Source organism: Eubalaena glacialis, chromosome 8, assembly GCF_028564815.1.
Source record: "Eubalaena glacialis isolate mEubGla1 chromosome 8, mEubGla1.1.hap2.+ XY, whole genome shotgun sequence".
NCBI classification, from domain to species: domain Eukaryota; kingdom Metazoa; phylum Chordata; class Mammalia; order Artiodactyla; family Balaenidae; genus Eubalaena; species Eubalaena glacialis.
The window spans coordinates 51,147,562-51,160,116 of NC_083723.1; the positions used below are offsets into that span (position 1 = coordinate 51,147,562).

Here is a 12,555-nt window from a genome sequence, read left to right on the forward strand (position 1 = left end):
TTACTTCTGGATATTAAAATGTCTGGTACTGAATACCATTTTTTACCTTCTTCATAAAACAAGCACATGCATACACACACACAACTTTTCTTGTTTCTTTTCTGTTCTCCCATGGTTGTCTTCATTAGCTCTACTTTGCCATTTTCTGATGGACATTCAGGAGGTCTATGAACCAAGAAAATTAAAAAATCAACCTAAGTCAGAATTGCAATATATACTTATAACCTCATTATAATACTTTTCATAAAGTATATGATTTGGTATAAAGTAGTATGAGGAAGATTTTTTGTTTGTATTTGGGGGCTTTCCTCCAAAGTATTGATATTTAGGGACTGTAAGATACTAAAAAAAATCCTGTTACGTTGATCTGGGTTCAATAGTTGTATTAATCAGTATTTATTCAGTTTTAGGTGATAGAAACCTAAGTCAAACTGGCATTAGCTTACAAAGGTATTTATGGCATAGGGGTACAGCTAAATTTGGGTAATGCTGACTTCCAGTGTCCAGATGCTTTCATTAGAAATTTCTCTCTCCAATTTTTGGCATTACTTTCCTATGTTTGGCTTTATTTTTATGTAGACTACACCATGTGATGGTTGTACCTACAGTCTCATGTTTTCACAGCTCTCCTCGTAGATTAGTGTTCTCCATGGAAATAGCCAGCTTTTTTTTTTTTTTTAAACCCCAGTGGTTCCAGCAAAAGACGTGGGAATAATGCTCATTGGTTGTATTGGCCTGTGTGAATCATGCACATTCCAGGGAGTTAGCTGCTCTGATTCGCCTGGCCTGGGTCACATACCAAACCTTGGGACCTAGCTGGTAGAATCACTCATTCAAACCACCACAGAGATGTGTGCTGATTGCCTAAAGAAAAATAAAGTAGCTGTTATTGCCGAGGAAGGTGGTGTGGTTAATGTGCAGGTAATAGAATGTCTTCTACAGTAAATCATCAGGGTGAAAGGTTGCCGTGAGTCATTTTGAAGATTTGTTGTCTGTCCTCTTCCTTACGAGTCCAGTGTTGACAAAAGATTTTGTGTTACTTGCCTCAGCTTTTTTCTCTTCAGCTCCTTGTTTGATTCTTCTTGACCTCCTCAGTTTGGTTCATAGCCTCACTATTCCCTGTCTGTCCTTCGTAAAGTAGCTAACTACCTTCTGGCCTCTTCCCTCCATTTCTCGTTGACTTGTCAGCTGCAGTTGGTTACCCTCTTCTTCATATGCATCTGACACTGCCTTCAACCTCCTAACAGCCTTTTCCTGTCTCCGGATTCTAAAACTGAGCTTAATATTATTCATAACCATTTTCCCCTGTGTCTGCTCTTTTCTCTGGTTTAATAGTTTCATTGACCATTTCTACATAGGTAGCTTGCAGTTATATTTTTCCAGTTTTTACCTATTATTCTCATCTTGTGAGTTTTGTTTCACCATGTGTTAAATTGTCCAAAATGATGTTACATTGTTACGTAAGGGTTAGTTACTCTCATCATCTTGCTTTCCTCCCTCACTCCCAACCCCCTAAAAAAACCGCCTTGCACTACTTGGATTTTTACTGATGGCATCAACATCCTGCTGTTTGCTCAAATTAAGGAGAAAATAACTTTAATGATGTTTCTATCTTTGAATAAAAATACTGGTCCCATAATGAGCATATATCTTTGCACAACTGAAATGCTTTCCTGTAGTAAAGTGTATGGACATGTTTCATGTGTATGCATTGTCACCCATATACTTATCAGATTGATCTGATGATCTCCACTTGACAGTATGCTTTTAAAATTCCATGTAGGTTCCCCTTGCAACCTACAATGATTACTGAAAGTGCTATTTAACCAATGTAAAACATTATTAGTAAAGTATATATACTGTAAAGTTAAGTTGTTCTTAATCCAAATTCATATTGCTGTTCTCTTCCATTGGTGCTTGTATATATACTTCTGTGATTATATTACATAATAGCATTTCCCTGTTGGGATTTAAAATCCTGGGGTCAACTATTTTGTCTTCCTTATATAGGCTTTGTTGTAGGCTTTTGTAGAAGTACATAGGAAGCATGTAATAAACATTAGTTGTTAATAACAGTAGTTACTAATTATTGCTGTGGGCCAGGATCTGTAGTAAGTACTTTATAAGCATTATTAAAATCATTTTTCACAGCTGCTGTATGCGACTAGGTATTGTTTTCCCTACTAACAGATGAGGCAGTTTACTTAAAGAATTAAGTAACTTTCTCAAGTAACTTACTTGAGAACTTAACTTACTTATGTAGCTAGTAAGTAGTAAGGTTTGGACTCAGAACCAAAGTCCACATTATTAAACAGTATATTACACATATTGCCTCCATATAAATGAAAAAAAAAGATAAAACTTACGTGAACAAATAAAGCATCAGGAAAGCGTTTGAATTTTTTCTATTTCCTAACGTTTTTTTTTTTAAATTGATGATTAACTTTCCGCCAGGAGATGAATGGATAAAATTATAAGTCATAGAGATTTATATCTTTCAGTCATGCTCTTTCTTACTGGTTCCAGTATAATACTGTTGTCTTCAATGAAATAATATATGCAATATCTGTGAAAGTTCTTTGTAAAGCTACAAAGTACTACACAGTTGTGAGATGCTGTTAGAAAAGGGTCTTGTCCATGACCTTTGAGTCTTGTTATATGTGCTGTTGCTGGCAGGCGGGATGAACCGCTCTTGCATCTTGTACTGACCTCCCTAGTAAGCCCTTCCTGGTGCTTTGGTAGCTGCTTACCTGGTAACGGTATACCGTGTTTCTAGGCTCCATGGGGCCGTAATACAGGGCAGCAAAGCTGTGTAGTGTTAAGGCGATATTTAAGACACCTAATTACACCCTCTGAAACTGGGCCCAAGTGTGCTGGATTCATATCTTAAACCTCCCTTCTTTCTCTCCAAGGCTAGCGGTGTCGCTTTCAGTTCATGAATGGTAATTGTGTGTAATGTAAAGTGGTAGCCTTAACCCAGAGGGGAAAAAACCCCATGTGATGTAACTGTCATCAAAAGAACATGGAGAAGATAAGGCAAAAAGTTTATCCTCCAGAATAAATGATGGGAAAATTCACTAGCCACAGTTCCTTTCTCTAAATACAGCTGTCAAAACTATGACATCCCTGTAACGCAGCGCATCTTTCCCACATTCCTTAAACATTGAGAATTATTTCTGCCACATTGAACACTCTTATAGATATGTACACAAAATCATTATGCTTTTAAATACTTATCTAGTGGACTGTGTGTTTACCAAAAGAAGTTCGTACCCGTCCTCCATTTAGCCTTCAGATTTAGTCTGCCACCCCCATCTGCTTTTCCATAGTGCTTTTACAATTCCAGGACATTTTAGCATTGTATATGTACATATGTATACCTCCTTTGACTTCCAATACAAATAGCAATTATTTTCTCTAGATTATTCATGTTTACATCCCTTCCCATTACCTCAAGAGCCCTAATTAGGTGCTTCCGACTTTAAATATTTGTTCTTTCTCAGAAAATAAAATACATCAGTTACTTATTATACTGTGGAATATCCATCCCTTTATCATTACAAGGTGAGGCATTTGAGAATTCTGCATTTTATTATGTGTTAAGAGTGGAGGGAAGGTGAAAATAAAATATTGGGTCACGTTTTTTTGTTGTTCTTTTTTTAATTAGTAGACTTTACTTTTTAGAGCAAATTCCAGATTTACAGGAAAATTAAGCAGAAAGTACAAAGTGCTCACTTGTTCTCTCTCCTGCACCCCATTTTTCCTTTCATTGATATCTTGCATTGGTATAGGTTGTTACATTTGATGAACCAATACTGATACATTATTATTAACTGAATTACATAGTTTACATTGTTTCACTATTTATGTTGTACAACTTCATGGTTTTGCCAAATGCATAATGCTGTTCATTTCCTATTACACTATCTTTTTAACTCAACACAACCATCAGAGTGATCCTTTTAAATTGTAAGACAAATCATGTCAGTGCTCTGTTCATAACCCTTCAATGTCTTCCACTTTTATATAGTAAAAATTTAAAGAGATACTTTATTTTTTATTTTTTATTTTCTCTAATTTTTATTTATTTACTTTTCCATTTTTTAAAATTTAAAAATTTTTTTAACATCTTTATTGGAGTATAATTGCTTTACAATGGTGTGTTAGTTTTTGCTTTATAACAGAGTGAATCAGGTACACATATACATATATCCCCATATCTCCTCCCTCTTGCGTCTCCCTCCCACCCTCCCTATCCCACCCCTCTAGGTGGTCACAAAGCACTGAGCTGATCTCCCTGTGCTATGCAGCTGCTTCCCACTAGCTATCTATTTTACATCTGGTAGTGTATATATGTCCATGCCACTCTCTCACTTCATCCTTCGTCCCAGCTTACCATTCCCCCTCCCCGTGTCCTCAAGTCCATTCTCTACATGTGTGTCTTTATTCCTGCCCTACCCCTAGGTTCTTCAGAACCAATTTTTTTTTTTTTTTTTTTTTTAGATTCCATATATATGTGTCAGCATACGGTATTTGTTTTTCTCTTTCTGACTTACTTCACTCTGTATGACAGACTCTAGGTCCATCCACCTCACTACAAATAACTCAGTTTCATTTCTTTTTATGGCTGAGTAATATTCATCGTATATATGTGCCACATCTTCTTTATCCATTCATCTGTCGATGGACACTTAGGTTGCTTCCATGTCCTGGCTATTGTAAATAGAGTTGCAGTGAACATTGTGGTACATGACTCTTTTTGAATTATTCTTTTCTCAGGGTATATGCCCAGTAGTGGGATTGCTGGGTCGTATGGTACTTCTATTTTTAGTTTTTTAAGGATGGGTCAAGTTTTAACTTACAAAACTTATTCAAAATCTTGTGTATTTTCATTTTAGCATGCTCCTTATGATGCAATGGTTATCGTAAGCATCAGCTATTATGTTGATCAGAAAATTTTTGAGAGTGAAGGAAGATGGACGGTATGTTAGAACAAATATTTCATCCCTTTCTCCTCATAATTTTTTTTATAAATTTATTTTATTTATTTTATTTTTGGCTGCGTTGGGTCTTCGTTGCTGCGTGCGGGCTTTCTCTAGTTGCGGTGAGTGGGGGCTACTCTTCGTTGCGGTGCGTGGGCTTCTCATTGTGGTGGCTTCTCTTGTTGCGGAGCACGGGCTCTAGGCGCACAGGCTTCAGTAGTTGTGGCTCGCAGGTTCTAGAGTGCAGGCTGAGTAGTTGTGGTGCACGGGCTTAGTTGCTCCGCGGCATGTGGGATCTTCCCAGACCAGGGCTCGAACCTGTGTCCCCTGCATTGGCAGGCAGATTCTTAACCACTGTGCCACTAGGGAAGCCCTCCTCATATTTTTATAGATATAATATTTTTAAGTTTTCCCTATTTTCAGGGTTCAGATAAAGTACGGGATATACCACTTCCAGAGGAGCTTGTTTTCACTGTGGATGAAAAAGTATTAAATGACATCAACCAAGCTAAAGCCCAATATTTCAAGCAGGTAGATTTTTCACTTTTCTCTTTGATAGTAATACTTTATCTTATAACTACTATATATGAATATTTGGCTATCATCCAAGTATGACAGCATAAAACGTTTAAAAATTACAACTTTAATACCTTTATTTATGTCTGATGATTATTTTAATGCAAATGATATTTTGGTTATCATTGGGGTATTCTCCTTAGGTGTTCTTTCACTGTTTGTATTTAATTCTTTTTGTTAGGCATCTGATCTGCAGCTTTTGGTCTATGCCTTTACGTCTTTTGGCAAGAAGCTAACCAAGAAGAAGAAGCTTCACCCTGATACCTTTGTTCAGCTGGCACTTCAGCTGGCCTATTATAGACTTCATGGACGGTGAGAACCATTCATTTTCCATTTTCAGAGTCTTGAAGTCCAAGGCTGTCTTTACTGTAGCTATTCTGTCGTAACTCCCCAGTGTTTTTTCTTACGTTTTTCCCAGTTGGCACTGTGCCCTAATTTGTACTTTCATCAACAGTGTTATTAGAGTTTCCATCTGTGACACTTTAACAGTCTTTCCTTGTTTTTCATTACCTTGATACTTTTGAAGTGCCTGCTCTCTTCTGAGAGAGATTTGTCGTTCTTTGGAATTCAGATCACTTGGTTTTCTTGCAGCCTGTTTTCAAGTGGGTTCATGAAAAGAGTTTTATAGATTAGACAGTCTTTACTCATTTTTAGGATAGGAGAGATGGTATGTTATGACTTTCTACATCCTAAGCAGAAGTGGAAGCTCCTTGATCTTCCTTTTTAAAATTTTATCTGAGAATATGTATCTGCAAATGGGGTGTTTAGATCATTTACATTTAATATAATTATCAATAAGGTTGGGTTTAAGTCTACAGTCATGCTGTTTCTCTTTATCCCATCTATTTTTTGTTTCTTCTTTGTTTTTTTATCTTCTTTTGAATTCCTAGGTTTTTTTATTGTTCCTTTTATCTCCATTATCAGCTACACTGTTTTTTTTTCTTCTATTGGTAGGGTTTTACAAAATACATCTTTAAACTTGCAATCTACCTTCAAATATTTTCCACTTAAAGTATAATGAAAGAACCTTAAAACAGAATGCTTCTATTATGCTTACCTCATTCTTTGTGCTATTGTTGTCATACATTATACTTGTACATATGTTAACAACCTCATGATGCACTACTATTTTTGCCTTCAACAGTCAATTATCTTCTTTTATTGTGGTCAAATATAAATAAAATAAAACTTGCCATTTTAACTATTTTTAAGTATATAATCCAGTGGCATTAATTACATCGACTGTGTTGTGCAACCATCACCACATCTATTTCCAAACTTTTTTTTAACCACCCCAAACAGAAACTCTGTACTCATTAAGCAAAAATTTCCTATTCTGTCTTCTATCCCAACCCCTGGTAGTCTCTAATCCACTTTCTGTCTGTATGAATTCGCCTGTTTTGGATATTTCCTCTAAGTGGAATTATACATTATTTGTTCTTTTGTATCTGGCTTATTTCACTTAGGATAGTATTTTCAATGTTTGTCCTTTTATGGCTGAATAATATTCCATTGTATGAATATACCACATTTTGTTTATCCATTCATCTGTTGATAAACGCTTGGGTTGTTTCTGCCTTTTGGCTACTGTGAATAACACTGCTGTGAACTTTCACATACGTGTATTGGTTTGAATCCCTGTTTTCAATTCTTTTGAGTCAATAACTAGGAGTGGAATTGCTGGGCTGTGTGGTAATTCTGTTTAACTTTTTGAGGAATTGCCCAACTGTTTTCCACAGTGGATACCATTTTTACATTCCCACCAGCAATATACAAAGTAATGTACAATTGTTCCACATCCTTGCCAACACTTACTTTTCTGTTTAAAAAAAAAAAAAGCCATCCAGAGTACTTGTGAAGTGGTATCTCATTGTGGTTTTTATTTGCATTTCCTTAATGACTAATGAGGTTGAATATCTTCATGTGTTTATTGGCCATTTGTATATCTTCTTTGGCAAAATGTCTATTTAAATCCTTTGTGCATTTGGTAATTCGGTTGTCATTTTGTTGTTGAGTTTTAAGGGTTCTTTATGTATTGTAGATACGAAACCCTTATCAGATAGGTGTTTTGCAAATATTTTCTCTCATTCTGCAGGTTGTCTTTTCATTCTCTTGATAGTATGCTTTGATGCACAAAGTTTTAAATTTTGAAGTCCAATTTATCTGTTTATTTCATTTGTTGCCTGTGCTTTTGGTGTCATATCCAAGAAATCATTGCCAAATCCAGTATTACAAAACTTTCCCCGTATGTTTTCTTCTAAGAGTTTTATAGTTTTAGCTCTTACTTTAGGTCTTTGATCCAATTTGAGTTAATTTTTGTGTAGGGGGTATGGTAAGGATCAAAATTCACTCTTTTGCGTATGGATATCCAGTTTTCTTAGCATTATTTGTGAAGAGACTGTCCTTTCCCTATTGAGTGGTCTTGACACTCCTGTCCAAAATCAATTGACCATAGATGTGAGGGTTTGTTTCTGGGTCAATGTGTTGTTCAGTGTGTCTCTTCTTGTGTTCATACAACACTGTTTTGATTATTGTAGCTTTGCAGTAAGTTTTGAAATCTGGAACTAATGAGTACTTCACCTTTGTTCTTTTTTTTTTAAGATTTATTTATTATTTATTTATTTATTTTATTTATTATTTTTGGCTGTGTCGGATCTTAGTTGCGGCATGCGGGACCTTCATTGACACATGCGGGATCTTTGCTGTGAGGTGCGTGGGCTCTTCGTTGTGGCACGCGGGCTTCTCTCTAGTTGTGGCATGTGGGTTTTCTCTTCTCTAGTTGTGGCGTGCAGGCTCCAGGGCGCGCGGGCTCTGTAGTTTGCAGCATGCAGTCTCTCTAGTTGAGGCACGTGAACTCAGTAGTTGTGGCACACGGGCTTAGTTGCCCCAGGGCATGTGGGATCTTAGTTCCCTGACCAGGGATTGAACCTGCGTGCCCTGCATTGGAAGGCAGATTCTCTACCACTGGACCACCAGGGAAGTCCCCTTCACCTTCGTTCTTGAAAAGAAGATTGTTCTGGCAACTCTGGGTTCCTTGAAATTCCATATGAATTTTAGGATGGGTTTTCCCATTTTTGTAAAAATGTCGTTGGGATTTTGATAGAGATTGCGTTGCATCTGTAAATCTCTTTTAGTAGTATTGTCATCTTAACAATGTTAAGTCTTCTAATCCATGAACATGGGGCCCCTTTGCATTTATTTATGTCTTTTTAAATTTCTTTCAATGTTTTGTAGTTTTTGGTGTACAGGTCTTTTTGCCTCCTTGGTTAAACTTAATCCTAAGTATTTGATTCTTTTTGATGCTGTTGTAAATTGTTTTCTTGATTTTCTTTTCAGATTATTTATTGCTGGTGTATGGAAATGCAACTGATTTTTGCATGTTGACTTTATATCCTGAAACTGCTGAATTCGTTTATTAGCTCTAACAGTTTTTTTGTGGACTCTTTAGCGTTTTATGTATAAGACCACATATCTGTGAATAGAGATAGGTTGGATTTTGTCAAAGGCTTTTTCTATATCAGTTGCGATGATCATATAGGTCTTTTTTTCATTCTATTAATGTAGTATTTTACATTGATTTTCATTTGTTGAACCATCCTTGCATTCCTGGGATGAATCCCACTTGGTCATGGTGTATCAGCCTTTGAATCTGCTGCTGAATTCAGTTTGCTAGTAATTTGTTGAGGATTTTTGCATCTATATTCATAATGGATATTGGTCTATAGTGTCTTTTTTTGCAGTGTCTTTTCTTGCAGTGTCTTTGCCTGGTTTTGGTATCAGGGTAATGCTGGCCTCATATTATGAGTAAGGAAATGGTCCCTCCTCGCCAGTGTTTTTGGAAGAGTTTGAGAAGGATTGGTGTTAATTCTGTAAGTATTAGATTTCATCAGTGAAGCCATCTGGTCCAGGACTTACCTTTGTTGGGAGGTTTTTGATTGCTCATTCATCTTGTTACTTGTTATACATCTAGTCAGATTTCTATTTTTTCTTGAGTTAGATTTGGTAGTTTGTGTGTTTCTCAGGATATGTCCATTTCATCTAAGCTATCCAATTTATTGTATACAGTTGTTCATAATATTCTCTTACAATCCTTTTTATTTCTGTAAAGTCATTAGTAATGCCGTCTTTCTCACAGTTGATTGTAGTAATTGGAGTCTTCTCCCTTTTTTTCCTTACTGTAGCTAAAAGCTTGTCAATTTTGTTGATCTTTGCAAAGCACCAACTTATGGTTTAGTTAACTTTATTTTTCATTTCTATTTTGTTTATCTCTACTGTAATCTTAATTTCTTTTTTTGCCGGCTTTGGGGCTAGTTTGCTCTTCTTTTTTTAATTCCTTAAGGTGTGCAGTTAGTTTACTGATTTGAGATATTCTTCTTTAATGTAAGTATTTAGAGCCATAAATTTGCCTCTGAACAGTGCTTTTGCTTTATTCCATAAATTGTGGTATGTTCTACTTTTCATTCATCACAAGGTATTTTCTAATTTACCTTGTGATTTCTCCCTGAACAGTTGGTTAAGAGTTTGTTGTTTTATTTCTACATATTTGTGAATTTTTCAGTTTTTCTTGTTACTGCTTTTTAGCTTCATCCCATTGCCATTGAAGAAGATACTTTGTATGATTCCAATCTTTTTAAATTTATTGAGACTTATCCTGTGGCCTAATATATGGTCTATCCTGGAGAATGTTTTATGTGCACTTGAGAAGAATTTGTATTCTGCTGTTCCTTAGTGGCATATTCTATATATGTCTTTTAGGTGTAGTTATTATAGTGTTGTTCAAGTCTTCTCTTTCCTTATTAGATCTTCTTTCTACGTGTTTTATCCATTATTGAAAGTTGGGTATTGAAGTCTGCAACTATTGTTGTAGAGCTGTCTAGTTCTCTCTTCAATTCTGTCAGTGTTTGTTTCATATATCTTATAGCTCTGTTGTTTGGTGCATATATTTTTATAATTGTTATATCTTGATGAATTAAACCTTTTATCAGTAAATAATGTCCTGTTTGTCTCATTCAGCCTTTTTACTTAAAATATATTTTGTCTGATATATATACAGCCACTCCTAATGGAAAAAAAATTGTATAGCCACTCAAACTCTCTTTTGGTTACTATCTTTTTTCATCATTTTACTTTTAACCTCTTACTGTCTTTGTTTCTAAACAGAATCTCTTGTGGACAGTATATAGATGATATTTTTTGTTCATCTTGCCAATCTCTGCCTTTGACTGGAGAGTTACTGATAAGGAGGGAGAATTCTGCCATTTAGCTGTGTATTCTGTAGGGCTTACATGTTTTTGTTCTTCAGTTCCTCCATTACTTTCTTTTTTGGTAGTAGTGATTTTGATTTTTTTTTTGTAGTGTACCATTTTGATTTCCCTATTCTTTCTTTGTATTTTTTAAGCCATTTTCTTTATGGCTACCTTGGAAATTACATTTAACATCTTAAATTTATAACAACCTAGTTTTAATAATACCAGCTTACTTTTAATAGTATACAAACACTGTGCTTTTATCCATCTCTGTACCACCCTCTTTGTTTTATCACAGATTACATCTTTTTACGTTGTGTGTCCATTAACGTAAATTTATATTACTGTTTTATGTATTTGCCCTTTAAGTAAAAAAACTGTTAAACATTGTTGTTCTATCTCCCATGTTTCCTATAAACTGGTAGTTAGATTTGGCAACTTGAGACTAGTAATCGATTATTTTTATTATTTTTTATAACAGTAAATCAAATAGTTAATATTATTTGTTTCCTATCGCATCCTGTTCAGATTGAGGTTGAGTTCAGTTGTTAGCCAACATCCATTATAAAGTTTCCTCCCTGATTTTTTTACCTAATGGTTTTAGTGGCCATTGATGATCATTACCAAGATCTATTATTTCATTACAGGTTGCAGAGTAGTGATGTTTTGTCATTCATTCTTACTGCTTTTATCTTTGTTTTTTAAAGAATGCTATTTTAGTGGTGGTTTAAATTTTTATTTACACTTTCTCCTTCACATTTTGAAAGGATACTATTTCAGCTCAGGGAGACAGTCTTATAGAAACACTGAACAGAGGAGGCTCAATAACTGTTTGCAGGAATTCCCTGGCGGTCCAGTGGTTAAGACCCGGTGCTTTCACTGCCGTGGACCTGGGTTCAATCCCTGGTCAGGGAACTAAGATCCCAGAAGCCGCATGTCACGGCCAAAAGAAAAAAAACTGTTTGAGCACTCTTAGTGCCCACGTTCAGACCTTTTACTCTTCCATTTGATTGCCTTAACTCTAAATTCCTATCACCAGGAAAGTAAGAGAGCTTTGTACCAAAAATTGTTATATCATTTTCCACCCCAGGAAAACAGTCATCATTCTAGGGAACTTCTTAAATAATGCTTTTACTTAATTCTAGAGTCATTCATGTTCTGTAGGAGGAAACTAAGGGCCAAGGACTCTATTACCCCGTATCTTAGTAGCTTAGAACAACAAACATTTATCAACTCACATTTTCTGTCTGTCAGGAGTCCAGGCACAGCTTAGCTGGGTGCCTCTGGCTTCAGGTCTCTTGTCAGGTTGTAGTCAGGGTGTCAGCCAGGACCATGTCTTCATCTGAAGGCACCCCTTAAAGAGGATCCGCGTACAGTCTCACTCACATGGTTATTAATAAGGTTCATTTCCTCCCAAGCTGTTGTCCAGAGGCCTCTCTCTGTTTCTTGCCACCTGGGCCTCTCTACAGGGCAACTCCCAGCATGGCAGCAGGCTTTCCTCAGAGTAAGGAGATGAGAGAGCTCTCTTTGTAACCTGATTTCAGAAGTGACATCTCTTTACTTTTGTCATATTCCTTTCATTAGAAGGAAGACACTAAATCCATCCCACACGCAGCCTGAGGGGTTATACCAGGGCATCTGCAGGAGGCAGGGATCACTGGGGGCATCTCAGAGGCCACCTGCCACAGACGCCAATGTACACAACCTGACAGCAGCCAAGCCTTTGAAACATTTCCTGTTATACCAGGCCG

General features: G+C 36.2%; 1 protein-coding gene across 5 annotated transcripts in view; it reads left to right on the forward strand.

Moving 5' to 3' along the window:
- Nucleotides 1-12,555, forward strand: part of CROT (carnitine O-octanoyltransferase) — a 99,624-nt gene that overhangs the window by 34,749 nt on the left and 52,320 nt on the right. For all 5 annotated transcript variants that reach the window (XM_061198494.1, XM_061198495.1, XM_061198493.1 and 2 more), the window contains 3 exons: nt 4,899-4,982; nt 5,406-5,513; nt 5,740-5,870. In XM_061198494.1, the coding sequence (XP_061054477.1) occupies nt 4,899-4,982; nt 5,406-5,513; nt 5,740-5,870 (323 nt within the window). The remainder of the gene's footprint in view (nt 1-4,898; nt 4,983-5,405; nt 5,514-5,739; nt 5,871-12,555) is intronic.